The sequence below is a fragment of the Manacus vitellinus genome, unplaced genomic scaffold (assembly GCF_001715985.3).
Source record: "Manacus vitellinus isolate BGI_N305 unplaced genomic scaffold, ASM171598v3 scaffold_7_pilon, whole genome shotgun sequence".
In the NCBI taxonomy this organism is placed as follows: Eukaryota; Metazoa; Chordata; class Aves; order Passeriformes; family Pipridae; genus Manacus; species Manacus vitellinus.
Genome location: NW_021940813.1, coordinates 23,980,153 through 24,007,553, shown reverse-complemented (window position 1 = coordinate 24,007,553; position 27,401 = coordinate 23,980,153). Strand labels below are relative to the sequence as shown.

The 27,401-nt window shown below is 40.8% G+C and overlaps 1 protein-coding gene across 3 annotated transcripts in view; it reads left to right on the top strand.

Annotated features, from left to right (window-relative positions):
* LIMS1 (LIM zinc finger domain containing 1) overlaps positions 1-24,517 on the top strand; it is a 41,903-nt gene extending 17,386 nt beyond the window's left edge. Inside the window, exons 1-11 of one of the 3 annotated variants that reach the window (XM_018084311.3) lie at positions 5,204-5,474; positions 7,803-7,962; positions 13,922-13,988; positions 15,830-15,950; positions 16,800-16,949; positions 18,097-18,247; positions 19,039-19,131; positions 20,541-20,589; positions 22,145-22,220; positions 22,474-22,664; positions 23,053-24,517. In XM_018084311.3, coding sequence (XP_017939800.1) covers positions 5,293-5,474; positions 7,803-7,962; positions 13,922-13,988; positions 15,830-15,950; positions 16,800-16,949; positions 18,097-18,247; positions 19,039-19,131; positions 20,541-20,589; positions 22,145-22,220; positions 22,474-22,621 — 1,197 coding nt within the window. In that variant the 5' untranslated portion in view covers positions 5,204-5,292 and the 3' untranslated portion in view covers positions 22,622-22,664; positions 23,053-24,517. Of the gene's footprint in view, positions 1-5,203; positions 5,475-7,802; positions 7,963-13,921; positions 13,989-15,829; positions 15,951-16,799; positions 16,950-18,096; positions 18,248-19,038; positions 19,132-20,540; positions 20,590-22,144; positions 22,221-22,473; positions 22,665-23,052 lie in introns of those variants that run through there. The other 2 variants (XM_018084316.3, XM_018084312.2) reach the window with 2 other exon arrangements.
* The last annotated feature ends 2,884 nt before the right edge of the window (positions 24,518-27,401 follow it).

The window sequence follows — 27,401 nt, the reverse complement described above, 5'->3', positions numbered from 1 at the left end:
GATACTGCAGCATTTTAGAGTCATAGAATCATTTAGGTTGGAAAAGACCTCTAAGATCATCGAGTCCAGTTGATAACCCAACACTGCCAAATCCACCACTAAACCATGTCCCCAAGTGCCATATCTACACAACTTTTAAATACCTCTAGGAGTGGTGACTCCACCGCTTCCCTGGGTAGCCTGCTCCAATGCTTGACGCCCATTTCAGTGAATAAATTTTTCCTAATGTACAATCTAAACCTCCCTTGATGCAATTTGAGGCCATTTCCTCTTGTCCTGTCACTTTTTTGGGGCATAGTGGGCCTGATCTTGTCTCTTTGGGCTTGAAAATATCATTCTTTTCAGGATGAGTGTCTCAGAGACATTTGATCTGCAGCCCATAGTATTGAGTAGCCAAAATTTTTTCTTATTCTTAAATTGGAAATAGGGCTATAAATGTTGTTAAAGGAACTGCATCAGTGTAAATGCATCTTTAAAATGTATAGAGTTGGAAGAATTTGGATATGATATATTTACCATAGTCAAGTATACGTTACAGTCAACTACACAGGGTGCAGATTTTAAGAATAACCAAGAGTACACTGTGTCTCATGCAACACATAGAAAGATCATGAGCTTCTCATACATGATACTGTGTCTTTCTGTTGTTTTGTTTTTCCCATCTGCATAGGATTAAAAAAAGTAGTAGTGGGGGAGGAAGAGATGATTGTTTTAAAGAGTACCAGTTGTTTTAAAGAGTACTCAGAAGAAGTCATTACTTGGTTACATAAAACATGGCTTCATTTGGTAAGGTTTGTAACCAGCAGGAAGAAAACACAATAGTTTTTTTGAAATATTACTTACAACAAGAAAGTCTTACACTCACATATTGCTCTCCCTTTCTACAAATTCCATCAGAGGCTGATTTTTCACTGTGCTTGAATGGATGGTAAAACATCGTGTGGGAAGGTGCTGCTTACCTGTCTATTCCAGTTATATTTACTTCCTTATGGAGAGATGGAATGTGAACCTTCTCTGTTTGTGGAGGCCAAAGCATTTTTTGGACATGTTTATACTAGAATAAACTTATATTGAAGTATATGAAACATCCAGAGTTACCTTTTTGTTTACCCTATTTAAACGCCCACCACATAAGCTTAATTATGCTTTTCGTGGTGAAGACTAAAGGGTGAAACTTTTAGGAGCACTCAAAATTCACTGACTTTTTATTGCAGTGGTTTCAAGACAGCTTTCTGTCATTTTTAATAAAAACAGAAGTTAGAGCAGTGCTGGGCACATGTGAAAATCCTACCTATAATGTGCACTTTTATTGTAGAAAAGATTTATACCTTCTTTCAAACTGTCTTAGGAGACCAGCTTAACATGGAAAGTATTTTATTGCTTAAGAGATAAACAATTGCAGCAACCAGAACCCAAGAGTGTTTTTAATCTCAATTAAAAAAAGACACAAAAGGTCAATTAGTGCTTTCAAATGTTGGTGCAGAAATCAGAGCAGGCCACTGTGAGCCCACACATATTTTGCAGCCAGATTTCTGTTCTAGTAGTTCTGTATTTTGCGTGTGAGAGCCATTGCACAGCATCTGTTAATGTATTGTTGAAATGAAATCACAGTCACACCTACCGACGGGGGAAGTGGAGGCAGGCACTGTCATTACTCCTCCCCCCTCCCCCGCACGTCCTGATGGGCCGTTTGGCCTCTCGACAGCCCCGGTGATGCAGTGATATTTCACAGTGGCACGAGAGGGTTGCCAAGCAGCAGCTGCTTTTGCCAAGCACCTTGTTTGGAGCCGTGACTGCTCAGCATGTCTATTTGTGGCATGTAGTGAAATGCTCAGCGGGCCTGGCCAGCCACGAGCCTTCTCTGTAAGAGTCCCCATCTGCCTCTGGCAGCCACCAGCACAGGCAGCCAGATCTGAAAACTCTAGAGAAAGCAGGGTCGAGTGAGGTGGCAGTTATCCTTCAGCAATGATTAGGCAGTGTGGCTATTTTTGCTATTGTTTTCCAAAGCCCTTCTCCATAACCACAGTGAGACACTTCTCCTTCATTCGTCTGCCATTTCTTTCAGCACCTTCCCTACCATGAATTTTGATTTCTGATAAAATCCTCAGTGTGCCAGGGAGGACTCTCTGTCTTATTCCTTCCTACATACCTTTTCCACTTAAACACTCAACTTCCCCCTTTTCTCCATAACATTGTGTCCTTAACAACAGGCTGGTAGGTTTTGTCCCAGATCCCTTGGGAAGCTGCTGCTGCAAATCAACAACCCCTTACATGCTTCTGACTCCCTGTGGATGGTTTCACCTCAGGGTAACCTAGAATTCCCTAATGAAAATTCAGTGTATTTTTAACTAAATATTTCAGATCTTGGCAGCATGCCTCCTGCAAAATGACAGAAAAGAGAAAGATGGCCAGCTGCACTGGATTTGTGGATTACCAAACCTTCACAGTAGCAACTGTGTTTTCCACCAATAGCAGAAAGGCCCTTTTTAAACTCCTGTCAAACTCCTTTCTTGATTAATGGAAGACATTGGGAGTCATTCTACCAGCAGCAAAGGTAATATGCCTGGAGAACCAGGCAGCTTATTGCACATATGGAGTTCTATTACCTTGTAGGACTGCTTCTTAGAAAAAACCAGGAAAATTAAAACAGGATTTTTGGATGGACATCTTACTGCACTGACTCGCCATACTACTTGCGTTGCTACAGCCACGCAGAAGACTGCTCAACAGCAGCTGAAGAAGCAAGCAAATATTTTCCTGTTGACAACAGAGGACACAAGGCAGCACAAGTGGCTTCCAGTTACCTGGGTCACATGTGGATTTCAGGTTACTACTGCAAGGACTGTAGACGTCCACCAGGAGAAAAACAGAACTGTCTTGATTTGCAGCAGCAGCCTCCCAGCAGAATTGCAAGTGATCTGGGACAAAACCCAGGAAAACAGTTGAGAAATTGTTGAGAAACAGCAATAAGGGGAAGAGACAGACCGACTTGCTGTTTCTTATCTTAGTGGCTTGGTACACCTACACTAATCCTGGATGAATCAGCATGTTTAGTCCATTGCAGTCTATCTCGCTGGAGTTTTTTATACCCACAGAAGCTTAGCACTGGCCTGTGCAGAAAATGTTTGAGAGGCAAGATGGAGAAGAAGAGCCAGCATCAGTATGCCTGCATATCTGTTGGCAAACACTTTTCGTTTTCACTGGTGCTCCAGTGGACGCAGAAACCTTTTGTTCCAGGACTGTTTCCTGCAGCGGTGCTCTGGCAAGGTCTTTGTGGTCTACGGCTACAACCTGAGCATCTCTTGCCCCGTGACAGATAAAAATAGGGCTTGAGCTGCAGCCAAGCTGTGTCAGTGGTGTGGGTGCAGCCTCCTTAGCCTGTTACAGCTTGTAACTCTTGGTAGCTCTGATGCAGGATGCATAAGCACACCTAGAGATGGATAAATAAGCAGGGTCATGCTGCCTGGGTCCCACCTACCCAAGCAATAGCTTGCCCAGGGGTTACTCCTTGTTGAAGGGAAGTGAAGGAAAGATGCCTGACCAAACCCATCCCACAAATTTGGCAGCAGCAGCAGTGTAGGGCTGTGTTGGCCAGGCTGTGGGAAGACAGCTACATGCGAGTTCAGGCCTGCATGGAGAGGGGCGTGTGGGCTGCTGTATGCTGACTGAGCAGTCTGTCCCAACCAGTGCTGAGAGATACAGCCAAAACACATCATCAACCAGACCCTCAGGTCCTAGGAAGGTGAAGGTATATTAAGAAGTTTTAGCCTTGATTGGACCTTCTGTCATATCCTGTGACAGGACAAGAGGAAACGGCCTCAAGTTGTGCTGTGGGAGGTTTAGATTGGAGATTAGGACAAATTTCTTCATGGAAAGGGTTGTCAAGCACTGGAACAGACTGCCCAGGGAAGTGGTGGACTCACCAACCCTGGAGGTATTTAAAAGGTGTGTACTCAGTGGTCTTGAAGTCTTATCCAAAAATGATTGTTTGATTCTCTGATCTTCAAGTCCTAATTTCTCTGCTTGTTCCCTCTGCTCATCTCCTTGTCATCCTCTGCTTTCTCCTCCTCCTCCTCAAAGACTAGCAGATTCTTCAGATACCAAGGTATTGTGTGTCAGGAGCACAAAGTGCATGTGGTTCTGCAGTTCAACTGATTGCAAACAAGGCTGAGCCAGTCCAACGCAAGAGGTAGTTACTCAAGAGAGTTTTCCAAAAGCCTGCCTTTTCTGCAGTTAAAAGTTGTGGGAAACCAAGTATCTCACGTCTGCCACAAGCACTGTGCTTCAAGTAGGGAAAGCTTGCAGTAGTGTAGTTATTAGCTAGAGATCTGCAGCTAATCAGCCCCGGCTTCCCTCGTAAGTGGTGCACAACAGGATTTTTAAATAGAATATGAACATAAAATAATTACAACATTAGGAGGGCATTCTGTGGTGAAGGAATAATTGTTTTTCATTCTTTCTTCCTAGTCTTGCTTTCTCAGTTCTTTAATATCCACAGTAAATTCCTTCAGTAAATGTTCTTATGTGCAATTGATCTAAATGCAGCACATCACTGGAAATAAAGCTTTAGTTTTCCTCCTTCATATATTACCCATTATAGCATATGTGGCAGTTTGGTTAGTGGCCTGTGAAGCACAACATAAATGTAACTATCCATCTGTACCTGTCCCTTCTCCAAAGTGCTGACACAAAGAAAGATGCCTATGGATAAATTCAGCGCATAGGACAGCAGAAGACACAAGCAAAACATTAAAGGCATTTTTTTCACCATAATTAATATACTGTAGCATTAAAGCAATATTTACCTAGTGACAGGATTCTTTCTCTTTGTACTTCCCACTGCTGGTTTGCCCATGATAAAACATTGTTTGAATCTACCTCCATTCCCCCCTCAGCAGAAAGTAGCTGTGGACAAGTTTGTTGGTGAACATATTTGCTCACATACACTACTCACACCACAGCTCTCCTGGGCAGCTTCTGTCAGTAGCCAGCAGCAAAGACCCTTTCCAGCATCCGAGTTTACATGAGGGCCTAACACGAAAATTTGCTCCTCTCTGCACAGCCAGCCTCAGTAAATCACAGTGTGACAGGCTCACCGCCCCGCCACTGAACTTTTAACTTGAAGCTCTAGCAGGGCACTGAGTAGCTCTGGCTACATGACACGGAACTGTGAAAGTAAATCACTTCGCTGGGAACAAGGGGAAGTCCAGCATACTGTTTTGAGGCTTTGCCTACAGCTTCTTTGCAGTATAAGCATAGAATATATACACCCAGGAAGGCAATCAGAGAGAGATGGACTTCCAGCACAGAGCTCACCCGTACCCCATCCCAGAGGATGAAGAGGTTGCATACAAGGTTGCTCCTGATGCTCACAACTCTGCAGGAAATGAAGGAGAGAAACCAGTGTCAAAATTGCAACGTAGGCACAGTGAAATAAAACTCTACAAAGAGTTCTGTGACTTCTATGCAAAATTGTAAGTTCATTCTGTTCAGCTTTGGAGTGTAGCTGCAGTGACATTGCATGTGTATTGTACTTATGTATTTTATTATCTGAGATTTGTGCAAGATGTTCTCTTACCCAACCTTTGCCACTGTTCTGCTTGAAACATTGCCAGTGGTAACTGCCAACTAAAATTGGAGTTGTTGCTTTAAATTTCATCATTAATTGCATCAGAAATTTTTATCAGCAGTTAAAATGGGGTTGGAATTTGTCAGGTAGTCTCTCTGCCTTCAGGTTGTTTGCGTGTTATCTTGGGCAAATGGATAAACTGCTTCATCAGTGCAGAAGTATTACATATATCACTGATTTTGCATATATGATGTGTTTCAAAGTGAAGCACTTTTGTGTACTGAGGAGGAAAACTTAGTGTTTTCATTTGATTTTGAACTTTGTTTCATGTTTTTGCTTGGATTATACTTTATGTATGCCAGCGCTTAACATCCTTAGTGCTCGAGCACTGTTGAAGTGATGATGAAAGGTCCCAGTTTCTGTTGTGATTATTCCTCACTTAGATTGATAAAAAGGATGGGGAAGTTGACTGAGGTCTTCCCCCACAGAAAGCATATACAATCCATGGAGACCATCAGCAAGCTGCATACTTAATCACAGTTCGGATGTATAGTCACTGCAGTTTGTCCGTAGGTCTGTCTGTTACCTATGGGTGAGACCATCCTCCCCCTCTGATCTTCGAGTGAAATTTGCCCACTTTTGTTTCACTGGAACAGCAATGAATATTTAGATAGCAGTTACTGTTTTTCTCTTCTACAAAGATCTTTAGAGAGAGAGAAAAAAAGTGCCAGCTAATAATAACTGGTCAGATTTGACCTTGCATAGGGCTCTTTTGTGAGACAGTGTAAGAAATAGATAAAACACATTCCATTTTGAACCACGTGCTAGGTGTTTGCTTGCTCCTTTGGATGGTGTGCACGGAATGAATTCAATTCCTATTGAACCTGGTGGGAGCCAAGAGGTCTTATCCCCTTCTGGGGATAAAAAGGAAGTCTTGGCATCTTGCAGAGGACTGAGGGCTCTGCACTTACAAGTACAGCATGACAGCTGTACCAAAATGTGTGCATGTGTGCATATGTGTTTAAAATAATGTCACTTGTCTAATAATCTTCCAAATAGATGTTTTGAGTCAGTGATTTTGTCAGCTGAGGTCAGATTGTAATGAAACTAGACCATTGCTCTATATTTGCTCTCTGCTATCACATGGTATTAGGGCAGAGAGGTGATCTTGAAAGGCATAGCTTTGAGAGTCTAGATAAGAGTAATAAAATATTTGCAAAGGAAAAATCAAGAGAGCCTTTTCCTGGCGTTAATTAACTGAAACACAGCTGTAGTGTCTTCTGCAGATGTGGACATGAACCCAGTGAAGTAGCTAATTCCTCTAATGTTTTGCAACTACCACACTGCCGTTTTTTGGTTCTGTGCCTTTGAGAAGCAACCAAGGTTGCTATTTGAGTATATTTTTGCATCTCTGGTATGGGTTTATGACTTTGTGTTGGGCTGCATGTGGGTTGCTGTGGGGCAGCTGGAGCATTCCCATCCTCTAGCATGGCCCTGGAGTGGGCTGTGAGTTTGCACATTGTGATCTGAGCTCTCTGAGATGAACCTTCACAAACCAATCAAAAATCCCGTGACTTCAAAGTCAATTTGTAAAATGACCTCAAGCTATGCAGAGCTTGTATAAGGGATAATTGTTTACCTACTCTGATTGTTGTTAATATCTACCAGACTAGATACTGCACACTCTTTCACATTGTTTATTTAGAACTTTGAACTAAGGCTGTTACATATATATTTTAGAATTAGGAATTCTTTAGAATTAATCATTTATGTTTTCCTTTGTGGTGCTAGTCCTCAATTATTGTTAATATTTGCCCTTGTTTTCTGTAATTCTAATATATTTCATAATTTGCCCTTGTTTTTTGTAATTCTAATGTATTTAACAATTTTTGTAGTACTTTGAATTGCCTGTCTTTTCGCATCATAAAAAGCCTGTAAATTTATAACAACATTTTTGTTGTAACAACATTTCTGTTTGGTTTTTTAATTAATTAGAGTTCATCATGAGGATTTTGTTTCTAAAGAGTTTAGGAGCAGGGAGAAGTGGTAGTTTTATTTCTGAGGGAATACTACAAGCCATGAAGTCCATCGAAAAACTTGTATTGAGCAACCTTGCATTAGGCGGATGCAGTTTGGCCTTGGGGAAAAAAAAAGACCTACAACCAGTGTTGTTGCCTATTTAAGCTAATTTTCTTTCTATTTCTTTTTGTGTTGTTTTTTTTTTTATTAACAGCAACATGGCGAACGCGCTTGCAAATGCCATCTGTGAGCGCTGCAGGGGCGGCTTTGCCCCTGCCGAGAAAATAGTCAACAGCAACGGTGAGCTGTACCACGAGCAGTGCTTCGTCTGTGCCCAGTGCTTTCAGCAGTTCCCTGAAGGGCTCTTCTACGAGGTAAGCAGGGCAGAGTGCCCCTCTCACCCCCAACCTTTGTCTTGTGCCTTCTTTCCCATACCAGGATTAGCTACAGGCAGATCCATGGCTTAGAAAGTCCCATGGTCAGAACTGGGCTCTGGAACGATATGCCCAGTAAAGGGAGAAAAAAGCCAGGAAGCATTTCTATGCTAATTTGAAGGACAACAGTATATATAACCTTATTTAAATATGGAGCCTAATGTTATCAAAGCTGAGAAAAAACTGCTGGAGATTCCTTTTTCAGTGCAGATTTTTTTCCCTGCAGTTTGTGAATCTGATGTATCATACCAAAAATACAGAGAAAGCATACTTCTTAGAGGAGGAAGTCATATAGAGGGAAATCCCAGCATCCTGTGGGCCCTAGAAGGTTTATTGCTGACTTGAGTGAGGCCAGCTCGGCATGTGAAAAGAGATGACCTGTAAGTCAGCATGCTGAGATCAGGATGTATGTAGAAGCCAAACCAGGCAGGGCCTGTGTAGGGTCGACTCTAAGACACCAGAGCATCTAAAATTACCAGTTCTTAATGCACTTTCAAAGGTTAAAACCTGTTCTCGTTCACATTTCTCGTCTCTAGGTCAATTGCCCTCAGCTCAGATGGGTATTTTGGTATCAGTGTTATTTTCTTTTACACTCCCCTATTATGGGGATTCAGGAGAAAATGCAGGTAAAAAGTGGCTTTATTGAAAGCTTTAGACTGGTTCATAAAATACAAAGTGATTGGTATAAGGAACAATAGATGGCATGAGCTGGGGAATTAATGTCTGAGAGATAAGATCCCTGCTCAAGTAGCTTATAGTCCAACTTAGGGTAGCAGTTACAGGACTTAAGTCATACTATGATCTGAAAAAGCAGGTGAGCAGTGTTTTAAAAGCACGAGTCTGTGCTCTGACAGACAGTTGTGCTCCTTATGGCAAGAGCACAACAGTTTATCTTCCAAAGGATCATTTCTAACTTTACAGAGCCATGTTATGGGGTGATGAGGAGAGGCTGAGAGAGGAGTGTGAATAGGAAAAGAGACTGTCAAAAGGGATTCCTGGGGATTTGCTTTCTCTCGCCTTGTCAAAAGACTTTTCCATGCACCAGGGATAGTCTTGCAGAAATTGTGGTAAATGACTAATATTCCATAAGACATCAAAAGGTGAACTGCAAGGTAGAATTAATTAAATCAAAACAGAAGAACAACCCCATGATATTAACACATTGATTTACAATTGTTAATATATACTGATCTGCTACCTGCTTGCAGGCACAGTAAAGAGTCCATCCTGGCGTGTTAAGACCTGAGGCAAACGTAAAGTGATTTGGATGTTTCAAAACTAAAATATTTGTAATTGTGTTAAAACTGTCTTAAACCAATAAAATGTATTTTCTCTAAATAGTGAGTACTTTATTCATACTTTTTCTGACTCAAAAAGCAATGAGATATTCCAGGGACTTCTTTCAGAATGTTGAATAGTCTTTTGTTAAAGATAAGTTTGAGGAAATTGTGCTCTAGGCAGCCTGTGTCTCCTAGGGGATGGACAAGGACTGCAGTGGAAGGAAAGTCTTACTTTGGGGCCTAGGTCAGGAACATTACAAACTCCCTGTTGCTCTGGGTGCTTCTAGGTGCCCATACCTGAATCTGTAGCAGAGGCAAGGATCTTAGATATATTGGATGTAAGCGTTTTCCTTCCTATTGCTGCCTTGTTAACATTCATATTCATGACAATTGGTCTTTGAGCACTCTTACTGAAACATGCTGCTCTCAAAGACAGTAAGTCAGAAGTGAGTGCCAATAGATTGTCCTGGGAATGAAAATATCCCCATGTACTAAATGTGTTTTGGTTAATGTTGCTACGTTTTTTTTCAGGCTGGATAGCCTGAGAAATGTTATGTAGAAAGTGGGAAGTTTCAGTTAAGCATAGACACTTCTTGCCACAACTATTACAGAAGTAAAATAACATCAGATAGGCTGAGGGAGCTAGGCCTGTTCAGACTCAAGAAGAGACAACTGAGAAGTAGCAGTATACTATTATCAGTGTATATAATTATCTGAAGGGAAGGTGTCAAGAGGATGGAACCAGGCTCTTCTCAGTGGTGTCAAGCAATAGGAGAGGAGGCAACAGACAGAAATTGATGCACAAGAAGTTCCATCTGATCATAAAGAAAAACTTCTTTAGTGTGTGGGTGACCACACACTGGAACAGATTGCCCAGAGATGTTGTTGAGTCTCCCTCACTGGAGGTATTCAAGAACTGTCTGGACACAGTCCTGTGCAATGTGCTCTAGGCTGACCCTGCTTGATCAGGAGGTTGGACCAGATGACCCACTGTGGTCCCTTCCAACCTTGCCCATTCTGTGATTCTGTGAGAAGAAGGGACAGCCCTAAGCAGGCAAAAGGTGGGCTTAGGTTGACCATTACTCAGGAGTGGCTGACAGTGCTCTGGGGACTTGAGATAATCTGTATCACTGTCAAGAAAAAATGAGTGGAGAAGACAGGCATAAAGGATGTCTTCCTCAGATTGCCTTTATGCAGTCTTCAAGAAGATGGAAGTGTTTGCAGGTGTGGCCAGGTAATGTGTCTTTCTGAACATGTTCCCCATGGGTAGACGCGGGCATTGTTGGTTGCCCAGCAGGAGTTTGTGTTTATTCTGTGCCTGGTTTAGCTAAGCTAGTGTTTCTTGGAAATGATTTCTAGCTCTTAGCAATTGGGAAGGCAAATATTGTTACCCTGCCTAATACAAAACTTGCAGAGTTCCTCCAGTTAGTCATTAAGCTGCTTATCACATTTGCCGTCAAACGCTGCCATGATAAGCTTTCACTCTGTGTTCCGTGGGTGGGGGTTGAACTGGTCAGAGAGATGCAGGTCTCCTTTGCTGCAGGACATGTGTCCAGGCTGCCTTGCAGGGACCCTGATCAGCACAGCTTGCTGTGGTCTGGCACTGGAGCCAAGTCACTTGCTGGCACAAGTGGTACCACACCAGAGCAGTGCCCCTCCACCGCTTGGAGTCAGCACAGCACAGCAGGAGTTTTGTAGATGTCCTCATGAACCTGTGTTAGAAATGGTAATTTGGATTCCTGAGAACCGTATGCCTAATATTGCACAGAAACTGTGGGTTTAGGACCTGCAAGGGTATAATTGTGTTCCAGTTTGCTCAGCAGCATCATTTTAGCAAGTTTTCTTATGCACTCGACCTAAACAAAGATTAGCACAAGCACATGCCAGCAGAATTTCCAAACTTGCTCTGCTCTGGTGTCAGGTGTGAAGTGGTAGCAATTCTGGTCTACTTTTACTCCACCACCTGGGAGATGTGTATTCCCTAGAGCAGCTGCTGCAGAGTCTCAGTGCAGGTAGCACTGCAGGTAGCAGTACAGACGGCTTGAGTGGAGACCTTCAGTCGCAGCTGGCAGTGCACTCAGAGGGACAGGGTGGCCCCACTGTAATCAGTCAGTGGGCATTTCCTCCAACCCACATTACTCTCAGGTCATAGAATGGCTCCTTCCTTCTAGAGGTTGCCCATGTCTCCCACTGGGGAGTGTGGACACCTCACCTTCAGATGGGGGAGGTTAGATAAGAGAAGTTGTACCTCTGGTCTAGGTGTTTGTTTAGAGCCTTGTGCTGTTTGTTTTCAGAAGCATCCTAGCCTGCACTGTACTGTGCTGCGGTGGAGGAGAGGGAAGGGCTTAGAGAGGTGCTTCCCAGAACAGAAGCAATACAGCAAAATCTTTATGGACTACTCACAACAGCCATAATTGGGAAATATATATTACTATTATTGTTGTTGTTGTTTTATCATAATAACAAAATAATATGGAATAGCATGTGACTTTTGTCTCTTGAGAGGAGGTTTCTTTCAGTTCGGTTCTTTTTTCTAAAATGTTCGTAGTAACCTTTAAGAAGATTAAAGGAAGGTGCAGTTGCAATGCGCTTGTCAGATTTGTTTCTATTCCAGTTGCACCTTGTGTGTTTTCCTAAAAGAAAGAGTGTTTTCCTACCAGAAACTACCTTAGAGAGAGAATCTTTAAAGACTCAGGTTTTGTACATGTCTTTCCACTAAGTTAGCTAAAAACACACAAATAAGCTGGTGGCTGTGTAACAGTGAGATGTTCTATGCAGAGCCATTTAACTCATGGACCTCCAGCATACAACAGTGAAACTATCTTGCTTTTGAAATATGTGCCGTGAGATTTGTTACAGAAACTCAAGGCTTTCTCTGATGGATAACTGCTAGGTCATCTACAAGAGCAGCACAAATGAGTCAAGAAGATTGAAAAAAATACAAACAAGACTGAATGGGAACCAACCCACCTGACATAAACCAGATGGGAAGAAAACCTGTTTGGTCCGTCCAGATCAACATGTGGTGGCTTTAAAATCCTGCAAACCTAAGCATCCCCCATTGGACCACCTGTTTACACAGAACAGGAAGCTTTTGAATTTTTTTCAGTTTGAAAAGGATTTTATCTGGCAGGAAGCAAGCACAATTCACAATGAACAAATAATTTCCATTGCTCCTTGAGAACGTAATAGCCCTCTGCCTCTCAATTACTATTTTTTTAAAAAGCTGAAATTAAAAAAAATAATCTGTTTTACAGTATTACACTGAAATAGCACTTGATAAATTCCTAGTAGAGACTTCTGAAAGAGTCTGTATTGAGCTCAAGTCTTTCTGTTCCTAATAGGTGCAATTCAGGTTGGGCAGAGGAGTTTTCTAATCTCAAGTACCCAGTGACTTTGAGAGTATTCTGTTAGATCCCCACCCTGCCAGTTGCAAGAGTATTTATTATATTTATATTGTATTTGATCCTTGCAATTTCATAGTATAAAACAGGTAATCTTGAAACACATTGCTGTATTTTCTGTCCAGGCACAAAAACTTACTTTGTGGGTAGTATTTTATGCTATTTAATTTGTTTTGTATTAGACACAGTAAAATGAAAGGAGCGAGGTTTCCTGCTGTCCTCATTTTTCCACTGTTTTAAACTGAGACATTCAAATCCAAACATTTTACAGTATACCTAATATTGTCTATCTGGTTTTGACATGCCAGTTGGCATTTGTATCTGGTAATAGTGGTGCCTGAAGGTATCTAAACATTTTCCTTCATCTCAGCACATACTTGCCTACATGTTTTTACATATTCTTTGGCTAAGCTACTAATGCAATGCTGTTGAATTTTTTTTAATTCCATATGGGTTTTTTTATATGAGAGCTTGAACTGTAGCTGAACTCATCTAGCCTGTGATAAAATTCAGATCCAAGTCCAAATCCCTTAAGATCAGATCTCAATTTAATCTGATCGATGTAGTGAACTTTGTTCCTTAATATTTGGACTTGATTATCTTAAGGGTCTTTTCCAACCTAAATGATTTCTATGATTCTATGAAATAAGCATCACAAAGGAAAAGGCTTATTTTGCTTCATGTTTTGGCTGTACTACTCCATAAAGTCAAAGATTTCTGTCCCTGGATGTTCTTCCTCTCCCTACCCCCATCATACTTACTGCCTCCAGTATGCTGGGTCATTCTTGCAGGAAATGTAGAGTCAGGAAGACATCAAATGGGTTCAGGGAAAATGCTTTCCCTCTCCCACTGCCCAAGGGTTTTTGTTAGCTAATTTCCTGCTCAGAATGTGCTCTGTTGCATCAGAGTTTCAGCAGTCCATCAAAATTCAGAATTCAGATGTCTCTTGTGATATAAATTGATGGCGGAAGATACCTTAGACTCTTGGCAGCATTGGAGGAATGGTGTGCTATTAACACTACATGCTAACTAGTAGATGAATAAAGATGGGTGGATGTAATGCCTAGCACCTATAGCTCATGGTCTGGGTTTTTTTGTGCAGCCCCTCATGTTTTACTACCTAATTGTATCTGGAAACACACCAGGGTGTTACAGTATTTATGTTAAGAGCGTGTTCCTCATTCCTCTAACACTCAGATCTTTTTCCATTTGCAGTTTGAAGGGAGGAAGTACTGCGAACATGATTTTCAAATGCTTTTTGCCCCTTGCTGCCATCAATGTGGTAAGTTTTAAATCAAGGTGAACCACTTGATCACAAATGGGAGTGTCACTGGGGGAAGAAAGGCGACCCCTTGTGTGTGTTCTCAGGGAAGTGGCCCTGTGAACTTGCAGAATGTACTAAACTTCAGAGAATTTGGGGAGCTGCTTTTTCTAAAGGTCAGCAAACAACAGTATTTTTTAAAAAAAGTTTGCATTATTTGAGTAGGTAGTTTAGCTGTTGAGTCAGTGATCCAATGAGCAGACCATTCATAAATTTCTGATTATATACACCATTCATGACTCTTGATTCCATATCTCTGTATTTCTGCATATGCTCATATTTGGCCCTTCTCATGTATCTGAAACCCTGCAACAAGGCTTTGTCATCTGCTTTGACTATTGTAACCCACCTGTGCTGTCCTACTCCACAGAAGCTGGGACAATCATCATTAGCTGGTGATATAATCAAGTGATGGTCAGCTGGGCCCCTGTTGATTTTATTGAAACAAATACCTTTAGGGCTTCAGCATCTAATATCCACCCTATGTAATTCTGAGGGCTGCTTTTTTTATTCGCCACTGTTAATGCAAATGCTTGTGCGCCTACTGTGCTATAATCATTTGCATGTTTTCTTTTTTCCCCTGTGTGTGACGTATTTTGCTGGGGCATGGCTGGGAAGTCATTATTTGACTATTACTTAAACCAGTCTGGAAGCTCTTGTGTTTCTATGGCACCCTGGCAAGGCAGTAGGCTTTCACTTATCTCAGTGAGGCCTTTCCTTGTTTGGAGGGAGGGGTTGAACACCAAGGGAGGGGGAAGCAGATGTTATAGAACTTTGCATTTAAAGATGTGAACAAGCAGAGAAAGAGGAAGAAGTGGGTTGGCAGTGATTCCTGAGGAGCTACACTCCCTATCTCCAGGATTTCTCCTGCCCAGCCGGCACACCCCCCCCTTCTGTCCTGGCTCCATGTAGTGCCAACTCCCTTAAAACCTCATCAAGGTTCTGCACAGAGCTGGGCTTTCCCACTGCTTGTACTTAGTAAGCAGAGCCACAATCAATGGGACTGTTGTCACAATGGCACCTCAAGCATTCCTCACATTTCTGGAGTCCATCAGGTTTTGTTCCTAGATGTTCCTTTGTTACCTGCCTGATCCTTCCCCTTTGAGTCGAGTTGTTCTCCAAAGCCAGGACGCAGCCTCCCTCAGCCCTGGGAAGCTGAGCTCCCAAACACAATTTAGGCCAAGCCTTTACACTGCTCAGGGGCCTTGGCTACACCCCGAGGGTTAGAAGCTGTGTGTGTGTGTGCAGCGTCACTGCAGCTTTGCATTTGGACTCCATGGGAGGTTTTTTTTGCAGGAGGTCCACAGCCACCCAAGCTCAGTGCTATTGTGCTTTGAGTATAGAGCCCCATCAAGGCTTGGTCCTAGTGGAGTAGAAACCAGTGCTATGTACATGACAAGTTAAGATTGTCATCTTAAAGAAAAGAAGGAGAAGGATGATTGGGACACAAGAAAGCCATATTATATGAAGTACTCCATAAATTTCTTAACAGCTTGAGAACAGATAAGTAAAAACAGGGAAGAGACTGAAAAAAGATTATTGCAGAGAGAAGGTGGAGTGTGCATGAAAAGGACTTGTGTGTAAAGAGCAGAATGTTCTCCATCAGCAAGGGCATCTTCTTCTGACCCATAGCAAAAAACAATGAAAAAACCCAAATTACAGAGTTTGGAATCAGAACCATGATACTGCAAGCAATGTGTCCTACCAGATTTTGGGGAGAGGAAACGGATGATGATGTCATTGCAGTGCTTTTAACTTTGTCTGGAATGGTATTTTATATCCTGGTGTTGTGTTTCTTACAGGTGAGTTCATTATTGGTCGTGTTATTAAAGCCATGAACAATAGCTGGCATCCAGAGTGCTTCTGCTGCGATATCTGCCAAGTAGTATTGGCTGATATTGGATTTGTCAAGAATGCTGGCAGGTAGATCTCCACTCTTCCTTTTATTAACTGGTCATAAATTAACTAATAGGGGGGACTGAGAGATTTTGGTTCCTGAAGCTTTCCAGCTCAGATGGAGCAACTGAAGCATCTTCTGTGGGGAAGAGATCTAAGAGTGCATCACAGAACTAAGAATGGGTACCTTAAAATATTAACATTGTACCTATTTCAACAGTAGGTTTCTTGGCAAACATGCTCTCTACCCAGTGACATTTTGGGGCCATTGTTATATGTAAAAAGAGAGAAAACATTCAGATACAGAAGTACTGTCTTTATTTTTTTAAAAAAACATTTTTACTTTCTTTTTCCAACGGGCTCTCCAATTTTGGTCTAGTTTGGCATCTTATTTATTAATATTCCTTTATGTTCGGTGGGACCCTTCATGGAGTCGGATATTTTTACCAGCTATGATCAGAAGAATGTTTTACAGGTGAATTCTATGGCCATTGCCTTCATATGTATAATATAACATACAGAATTATCTACAGAATTACGATTTGTGTAGTCATCCAGCTTCCAATCTAAATTTCTAAGATTTTGAAAGTGAAACATTCAGCAACAACAATCTGTAGCAAACTTTGTTTTCTGTGTTTCAACATAGCTTAAACTCAGCTGAAGAAATGATACTCCTGTGGAGACGGAAAATAAAATGATCACCCTGAACTTAGGAGAGATAATTTTGCTGCTCTGAACTTGGTTTGCCTAGCAAAGAAATTGTTTTAAAGATTACTTTCCCCCTCCCAAAGGACTGATTGAAATGAAGTTTGGATAGATTTTTGCGGTGTAGTACTTGGTACTAGTACTTACCTCTCTTTTCTTATGTTGTTTCAGACATCTCTGCCGTCCTTGCCATAACAGGGAAAAAGCCAGAGGCCTGGGAAAGTACATTTGCCAGAAGTGTCATGCCATTATTGATGAACAGCCTCTCATATTCAAAAATGACCCTTATCACCCTGATCATTTCAACTGTGCAAACTGCGGGTAACTTGAGTTCTGCAAAGGAAAACAGGAAAATGCTGGGCTTATTTGATTCATGGATTTACATCTTAAAGTGAAAACTTGTCCTGTGCAGCTGGCAAGAGGGAATGGGGTTTGGATGTCTTGTGGCCAAATGTGTGTTACTGCTTTTGGCATGGTAGCATTTGAACAACAGCTGAACTGTTGGGGAGTAAAGAAAGATTGGACTCTGCAGGACAAGATGGTACCTTACAAAATACGAAGTATGGACATAGATACAGCAAAACGATAGTTCTTTATTCTGCTAGGAGAAGAAGAAAAATGGTCCTCTTTTCCTGCTTGAATTACTATCTTTCCTATGTTATTTCTTTTTAGTTGAGTGGTATGCAAACTTTGTTCTCTCTTTTTAAAGGCTATCCTTTTTAGGAGCTTTCTCCCACCTCATTTTGTCAGCTTCTGCTGCTGCAGCATTTGAAACTGCACATTTCTACATCCTGCACTGATGCACGGACCATGGGGCGTTGTAGGACATAGCATGGATTCTTAGTTGTTTCTTTCTGGTGCAAAGGAAGCTACTATTTCAGCGCCATACCAAAGGCTGATTTGAATAACAATATGTAGTGTTCTGTCAGTGGCAACCAGTTGAGAGTATTAGTGGTTATGGTCACTTTTAAGGTTTATCTGTTCTCAGTATCTAACCATGCAATTTACTGAAAAGTAGAGTGTATGAGATTCTGCAATTGGAAATGAATAAACCTAGGTCGTTTGGGTCTGTAGTTTTCTTTCAAGGAAAATGTACCTCGAGGTAGAGGATTACATTTACTTTCAGCTACAGTTATGCAAATCTGAAATAAACTGGTAGTGAGTGCCAGTATATGAACCAAACATCTGCAGCTTTCACACGCACATTTGTGCTGCGTAAGCAGAATGACAATGGTTTAGTAACTGTTTCCAAGAGACTTAGTGCACCTCACTTAGCAGCCTGCTCTCAGTTTACTGTGATCAGTCTTGAACTCTGTTGAACTATGTTATATTTGATGCTGCCGCATCACTGTAGTATAAATATAATTTCTAAAAAAATGCTAAAAATTATTTTTTTTTCATAAACTCTCAAGAGTCGACATCATTCAGTGCCTTCATTCATGCTCTCAATTCATTAATTTCTGAATAGGAAGGAACTTACTGCTGATGCTCGTGAGCTGAAGGGAGAACTCTACTGCTTACCCTGCCATGACAAAATGGGTGTCCCCATCTGTGGGGCATGTAGAAGACCAATTGAAGGCCGTGTGGTGAACGCTATGGGAAAACAATGGCATGTGGAGGTAAATATCAGATGATACATAATGTCTTTTACAAATGTAAACATTAACATATTTACTGTTAAAAAATCTGTGATTTTGCTGATCAGTTTCAATGAAAGGATTATCGAAGTTTGCAACAAGAATTATAGATATTTTCTCTGAATCCCTCTTCAACTTTATTATGGCTAGTCTTCCACTGTGGAATAGGAGTAATTTCCTATCTTACAGGGAGCTTTGACTGTGAAACTAAGATCAGTAATCAAAGGAAGCATGGTGAGGTCCTTACAAAAGAAAATTTCAGAGTGCAAAACCGTGCATGTACGATCTGTGGTAATCATGTTACTGAGCATCATAATACCCTTAGGTCTTCCATAGTCACCTGCCATATACATATCTCTTAACAGTTCATGTGAGAGTTCTTATTTCAAGGCCATCTACAAGATTGAGTTCCACATCTTCCATTTAGTTTAGAAAATTTAGAAAATCTCCTCTAGGAAACGCTTCCTTCACTAGAGTGTAATGATGGTGCAGATTATTTAATAACTCCTAATTCTGTTCATTGATTAAAAAATGAGAATCCTTTGCTTGATTTTTTTTTTTTTTGGTAACTTCTGGATTGAAATTTTGAAGACATTAAAAGAAATATTATTTTAGTAGTCTAAATGTAGTTTAACTTTGCTGTGCCATGAGATGGCACAGCTAGCTCAGTAGACTTCAGTCATGTTCAGTAGTGGACTTGGTTGGTTTGCTTTCCAGAAAAAATAACGTTACTTCCAAAAAATAAAAAAAATTATGTGTCATTTTCTTGTTAGCATTTTGTTTGTGCAAAATGTGAAAAACCATTCCTGGGTCATCGTCATTATGAGAGAAAGGGCTTGGCGTATTGTGAAACTCACTACAATCAGGTAAGGTTGCATATTTTTAAAAATGCCATTAATTGGTAAACTCACAAATTGATTTTATTAGAGATGTAAAACATTCTTCTGTTTTGTTGAAGGCACCTGTGGGTGTAATGCCAATTAGGAGATGTTCTGTTGCAGTTAATTTATTCAGATTTCTCTATTCATCATTCTTGCATAGAGAAAGAAACCTGCAGGTATTTCACAGGACAATCAGTATCAAGATGTTCTTCAAGCTTAGTCTACTTAAGTAGAGCTGTTACAGGCTTTTAGATGCCTGTGAGATCAGAACAGCTAATGACACCCAGTCTTTACAAGAAGTTAAAGAAGATTTGCCACTCAGTAACTGCAGTTGAAGACTAGGCTATAGTGAGTAGCCTAGGTTTTCCTACTGCTGTTAACTCTTAGGATGACTGTATGGTCACATAGCTGCATCACCCCCTCAGTCATTAAGTTGATGAAGACCTCGAAGACTTAAATTTGTCAGAAGACACCACCTAGTGACCACTTGCATTTATACAGAAGTTATATATTGCAGTTCCCTCTCTCCAGACTCCCTTGGTTGTGGAGTCCAGCACCATGATGTACAGACCTTTTTTATTTGGAAGCCATATCTGCGTTGTGTCACATTCACCTCCTTGCTTACATAAACACAAGAGCAGGGATTAACATCTGGGAGTTGTAAGGCACCTACTAATTACAGAGGGAGTCTTAATTTGTCGGTGGTGAAGGGCAGATGATTGTTGCTGGCTTACTTGTAGACTATAAATGCCATGATGTTAGTAGTAATAGTGTTGCAGCTGTGATGGGGCAAATACATATACCAGACAAGAGCTGTATGTAGAGTGGATGTCTTTTACTAGGTTAACTACTGCAGTTAGAAAAAAATACACGAAATTTTGAGCACTTCTTAATTGTTATATTATGGACAAATGTTAAGCCTGGAAAAAGAATGAATAATTTTTGTCCTAAAGTTTCCTTTTCGTTTTTTTTAAACTAAAAATAATGTTTCCTTACAGTTTTTGCCAGAAACAGCAATATGTCATTCTAATCATGCGTGTAAGTCCAGATGTTCAATTATTTGGTTAGTAACAGTGTGTATGTGACACCAACTGCTGTATTTCAAATGTTCAGGATTAGAGAAATGTTAAAAGAAAACAAAATCTGATTTACAGAGGATCAAATAAAGGTAAACAAATGCGTATCTTAAATATTATAAAGACCTTTTGTGATAAGATGATGCAAAACGTACTTGGAAAACCAAACCAGACTTGCCAGCATTCTCCTTATTTTACTGGAACAAATAGGAAAACAACTGTGCCCATCAGCTGAAATACAGTTATTTTGTTAGTTTGAGAAGTTACCCTCGATAAAATCATCACAATAAAAATCCCTTACTTCTCTTTCCTCTTCAGCTATTTGGTGATGTTTGTTTCCATTGCAACCGTGTGATTGAAGGAGATGGTAAGCACTTTTCTGTTTCCTTAATGTTCCTTTCTGATGGAAGTTCTCTTTAAAAGTGACAGTAAGGGGAAAACAGCCCTGTGTTGAGTCCTTGATTGTTCTCATTAAAAAAACCCAGCCATTCTCTTGATCAGTAATTAAATTAGAGCTAATTAATCAGAGACTAAATGGTAAGAAAACCTTATAGCAAGCATTTCATGATGGTAGAAGACCACCCAGTGGCTGAAGAAAACCGTGAAACCCCTTAGTGACATGTAAAGGCCAGGAATGCTGGAAGATGCTCAGGAGCGGCTTCCTGCCCCACCAGCTTCAAAAAGAACACATGCAAGGGTGAGAATGACCACACAGACATCTCCTCAAAGGAGGATCATGAACCAAATTTGAAAAAATATTTAGATACTGAAAGACGTAGGTGAGCACTTATAGGAATTTTTATAAAGTGCCTTATTCCCATTATGCCAGTGGTTCCTGGAGATATTTACCTAGGCTAATATTAATGTCACAAAACCAGGAATGATAATACTTGGAAATATGTGTCCTGTAAAGGCAGAACTAATAGTGATTTGTTTGTTTTGTTATTGTTTGATTGGGGGTTTGGTTTTTTTTTTTGGAGGGAGGGTGGTTTTGAGAGGCTTTTTGGGTAACCAGCTCTGATAAAATGCCAAAAGCAAATTATTCTGCCTGAAATAATGCGACATTATGTGCCTATTTACCCCTACCCAAAGTAAATACTATAATACCAATGCTAACCCCACCTAAGCCGAAGCCATTAGCAAAGTAGGAGGAAGCCTCTAACGTGCAAAACGAGACATATACTCATTTTAGTCATGTAACTATAGGATAAAACATACATTCCAGAGATGTGCTTTCCACACATTTTCTGGACTGGACTATAACTACAGAATGACAATCCAAAATGCTTTAAAGGAAACAGAGTCCTCCTTTTCATTAAAATTCTACTAAAATGAGCAGAACTGGAACTTGTTGGAGGACTACTTCTTTGTATGATTGCAAACTTTCACTATATAATCTGACACCTATAGTGTATGTTTTGGTCTCTGAACTGAACAGAATATAGTACTGAACAGAATATAGTAATTTCTTTATTTTCAATGTATGTGTTTGATTACATTTTGTCTTTCATTTCTGTGCACAAATTTGACACTTTTTTGTTGTCGCAAATTATAAGAATCCAATATTTTGCTGGATTTCTCTTCAGCTGGAAACGTTTCCTGATTAAATTGGAAACACGGCCTCATAGAATGGTTGCCTGAGATCAGCATGGTGTATGATGAGGTGGAAGCAAAAATAGGAGGCAAAAACAGGTTAAGCCAGTCTTGCCTCAGAGACAGCTTTATCAATGCTTCACAGTTCTGCTACGCTACACTCTACATTTGCCTCCCTAGTCCTGCCACATAATTATTATGGTCCTTAATACCTGATACAAGGATCAGTGACTGTTCTTCACACCTCATGAATATGTGAGGTTAAAATTTTTGTAATACCTTTTTTTTTTGGCAATGCTAATGATTTCTTGGTTTTCACATCTCCCTAGTTGTGTCTGCTCTGAATAAGGCATGGTGCGTGAACTGTTTCGCTTGTTCAACTTGCAACACTAAGTTAACACTCAAGTAAGTGTATCAATAAGTGTGATGATTTCAAAACATATCAGTAGTTCTCTTCAAAGTGTAAATATTGCTACAGTGTAGCTGTAACTGTATGAAGAACATCTAAGCAGCATTGAGGAAATATGTGCATCTTTCTTCCTCTTGCTCCACTTACTACTTTATGTCTCTCTCAGTTGTCTGTTCAGGTCTTCCTTCAGTTAGGCTTCCTAACTCTTCTCCTTTTCTGTCCTTTATTTTTCTGTGTTTAACTCTAAAGGGATAAGTTTGTTGAAATTGATCTAAAACCTGTCTGCAAACACTGTTATGAGAAAATGCCAGATGAATTTAAGCGACGGCTTGCCAAACGGGAACGTGAAGCAAAGGATAAAGAGAAGCAGAAAAAGAAAAAGCCAATCTGTTTGTAAACTTTTTTCCTTCTTACCACCATCCCTGCTGTTTTCTTCTTTGGTTAGTGCTAAGGATGCTTTTTTAAGCTTCTGCATGAATTTATGGCAATCAAAACCAAAATATTTTTTATGCAACTGCAACTTAAATATTGACTTATGATTCCATTATCTTATGTTTAGTCTCTTTATCTGTACAATTAGGTTCGAAAGGCTTTTTAAATTACATGGTTAATGAAAACGGACATCTGGGTAAAAACTGTGTAGCTTACTCAACAGGGTACTGTAATCACTGTCTACAGTGTATATAACTTTGTAAAAGTAACTTAACATATATGTATAAATTGGAGGTTTAATTTTTTGCTTGTGCACATTTAATAGGAGATTTTTTTTTAATTCCTTTTTTCACAATCTCATCTGCTAAAAATTTGGGGTTTGCTTTGTTGTTTTAGGAATAAATTCGTTGAGTTTGATATGAAGCCTGTCTGCAAAAAGTGTTATGAGAAGTTTCCTCTAGAGCTGAAGAAAAGACTGAAGAAACTAGCTGAAACTTTGGGAAGGAAGTAAAGACTTCATCTGCTCTCCCCTTCCTTTGCAAAAATCTTAGAGATATTACTTGGTGGGGTGAGGTGGGGGACAGGCTGTGGGCTGCTTTGATGCTGCAGTCAGACAACAAATGATGATGTATGCCTTCTATCAAAATATCATAAGATTCTCTGTTCTCTTTACATGTATACTTATTTGTTGATAAACAGACAGTACTTCCAGACTAAATTAAATAGCAGCTCACCCATTCTGTACACTAATCTCTGTGGAATTTTACAGAGAGAAAATTTGCTTGTGAGCACCTGTGAAAACAAACTGTGCAAATGTGCCCAACTTTAGGGGCATGAATTGTCACTTATGTTAATGAAAATATTAACCTTCATATTAAGCATGCAGACAAAACTTGTTCAACTCATGTTGTGATTTGGGCAAGAAACCAATGTACTTTGCCTCATAGAAAAATTCATGCTTGGATTTCAGGCTGAGAAGTTTCATTAAGGAGCCTTGTTTCAGATGGTTTGAAAACTATCAGATTTCTAAATAAAGTCACTGTACAAATTACCTACTTCAGATAGATTATGCTTACATGATGAATGTTTGTACATCAGGCTTAGCATGAGATACCTATATAAAAATGTATTCCTATTGCAAGAAATGAGCATACTCAGAACTACTTGAATTTTGCTATATTCCACTTAAAATAACACATTAACTTTTATATATGCTTTAGCATTTTATTTACTTTTTGTGCCTTATTCTGCTGGACCATACATAACAGTGTTCCATTAAACATATATAGTTTTATTTTTTATTTCATATTTTTATGCAAAAACTATATAGAAGGTATTTTCAAAAGATAACATACTTTGCCTTAATTATAAAGGATGTGAGAAGCATTTTATTTCAAATGTGAACATCTGAATTTAAAACGTAGCTTCTAGACTGCAGTAATTTTCAGAAAAATACTGAAAATGCATATTTCAATTAACTGGCAATATTACTTTTACACCTGTGAGTGTAAATATGCAAGGTTCGATCCTGCTAGGATCTACTTCTTTAGCCATCCTCATGGACTGAGCTTACAAATAATCAAAATTCCTTATAACATACATTTAATTCTTTTATACTGTTGACTTCTGTCCATGCAAATTTGTTTTATTTTTCCCTTCTTATAGAAAATACAGTTACTTAGGACTTCTTGATGGTACTACATTATGAAGTACACAAACTTTTTTTAACTTTTTTTTATATTAGTGATTTAAACAGATTTTATGTAATTACATAATAGGAAGTAAAATTTTCTTTCCTGTTTATGAAAAATAAACATCTGCTTTCCACTGTCATCAATAAAGGTCATGTTATTAAACCTTGTATCACCTCTCTGAAATGAGTGCTTGAGAAGGGTGGGAAAGCAGTAAGGCTCTCTTGGTTCTGTGGGCTTTTACCTTGAATAAGTAAATACTTCCTTATTATCCTGTTTTAAAGGAGACATATATCTTTCCTAAAGGCATATGTCTGTAGTTAGTTCTAAGGTTCATAAAAGAAACCACAGTTTGTTTCATAAAGAACAACTCGATTCTTCTAGATATTTTCTGAATAGGCACAGTCACTTGGTTTTCCTAAAGAAGGTATCTTGTCTGAGTTTAAAACATACACCTTCCTATTAACTTTTTCTCTCCTTTCACTGTAATGAACCTGTCACCCCAAACTTCCAGTTTAGTGCTAGGTAGGATATTTTTTGACTGTTTTATCTTACATAATTATTGAATGCCATAACATTTATAAATGCAGTCCTGACTGCGTTGAAGACTACAAAAGCTTAAAATGTCCCCCAAAAGCATTTACATAACTAGCATGGCAGCCCTGTTGGACTCTGCCATGGATTCAGCAGACCAAACTCAGCAGTGCTTCCCCTTGAAGTTGTAATTGACTTCTAGGTTTTTCACGTTACAGTGGCTGCACATCTTTTCCTTCAGCCTACGTGTGCCCAGCCTTACCGCTCAGAGTCGGGAAGGGTCCCTAACCTTGAGGCTAAACGGCAAGACCTGGATCACATCCCTGTTGCTTGGGGTTACATCCACCTACAGCACAGTGGCCTTAGGTCTGCTCTCCACTCTGGCAGCCCTGGGCCTTGACACAGGGTGGGTTTTCCATTTCCAAGTTCCTGATGGTGAACACTGTGCTACCGTTCACCAAGGCAGTGGTTTCTGTTTCATGAACACGAGCAGGTGTATCTCAGATCCCACAATGTAGCACTGAGAGCATCTGGAGTACTCAAAGGTTGAAAGCCTGATGAAGCATGGAATAATATTCATTGGAAGGGACCACTAGAGATCAGCTAGCCCAGGCATCTGCTCAGAGTTGGATCAGTACAGAAGCCAAGCCTGTGAGTGTTGCCACAGAAGGAGATTTCTCAGGCCTTTGTGGATAGTATGTTTCAGTGCTTCATCACCCTCATAGTGAAAATGTTTTTGTTTTTATTGGGGTCCTATCTCAAGTGGAGAATTCCCTAAATCCATACAGCTCTCCTGAGAGCTGTCTATGGTGTGAACTGTCATTAGAATAATACCTCTGGACATTTTCATGAAGAGGATTAATTAAAAGAAGTTGCAAAGCAGAGCCAGGGAGCAAGGTAGCAATTAGACAGCCTGAACAATTATACATCTGGTGTTGAAACTCATTTCCTGTCCTGGCCCATCAGTATTATAAATATTTGGCATAGCTGCGCATAATTTCCTGAAAGAGGCAAGATCTATTATGCCCCTACAAAGTCTCTCAAAGACGCTGTGAGTCTGGGATTTGGGAATGGTTGCCTCAGAAGCTTTGCCCCTTTCTACTCCATCAATCAATCACGTGTGGTCAAGAGAGATTCCTTTAGAAGCCCCTGCTTAGGCTAACAGTAGGGAGCACTCCAGAAAGCCCAATGGATGTTGCTGTAGGGGGAAGAAGCTGAGCCTAAGCCATTTTGCTGCTTGCAGTGGCAAGCCTTGTGCTCTGTTCCCACGGATAGGTAGTGACCTGAGCTGAGCACAGTCTGATTGCACGGATAGCACTAGAGTCAATGCTGTCCTGCCCGATGTTGTGACCACCAGGGACAACATGGGGGTGCCACTTCCACAGGGATGGGCAAAACAGTGACCAGTGTGGAAGTACTGGACCTGGTCTGTATGAAGGCAATTGCCCATGCCTCCCTATCAGCTGAAGAGCAGTAATGTTCTCCAGTGAGACAACTGAGTAAACTCCAGTATAGTCCCCTTGTCATGGTTTGAGATAGTCCCCAAATCCAATTCCCTAGCTCCATTCCCCCTCCCACATCTCAACCTAGTGTGAGATGGGTTTTTCCAGACAAAACACACCAGACTCAAAGTGGGGGAAAGGGAATATATTACAATGACTGTACAAATAAATACTATATCACATTATACACATGATCACAAACTATCTCTACCATGACATATGTATTTACAGTGGATCAGATCTCTTCTCCCCTCCAAATAAAAGTCCAGGAGGGAAAGAAGGGCAGATCCCTTTCAGTCTTTGAACAGCAGCATCTTCTGAGGCAGCAGTCTGTCTGTCTTCTCCACATGCAGCAGCTGATAGCTGGATTTCTGCCAGCACTCACGAGGGAGGTATTCAAGCCTCTCTCGGCCCCATCGCCTCCAACCGAGGGGTCTTCCGTGGGCTTCGTAACCCCAGACAAGGTCGTATCACCACGTCATATCACGAAGACTCAGGGGGGTCTTCGTGACGGTCTGGTATCTCCAGGAGACTCAGCTCCTTTGCAGGGCCTCTGTGCCCTGTCTCTCAGGCTGCCACCGTGGCAGCAGTGGCAGCAGTGCAAGGTGGGGGAGAACCAAGGTCAACTCCCCCCGCATTCCTCTGGCCGTCCCGGTCCAGCTCCGGGACGCTCTGAGCTTCTCAGCTCCTCTCTCTCCGGTGCTGCATGTCTAAAACTCTTCTCCTTAATAGGAGTCCATCTCCCTCTTTTCTCAGAGGGATCTCAAAGGAGTTTTGGGGGGCTGGTACAGTCTTACCCCCAGAACTCTGTCTCTCAGGCTGCTGGCTCTCTTTCTCCTCGGCTCTCTTTCCAGGAGTCTTCTCTGCAGTGCTGCATGTTGTTTCTGCTGCTCCCTCAGGTTCAGGTCTTATCTCTGGCTCTCTGCCACCGTTTCTCTGGTCAGTGCCGGCTGCTGCTCTGTGCCCATGGAGAAAACATCTCCCGGCATAACTACAGGCACCTAGCCCAGCTTTATGC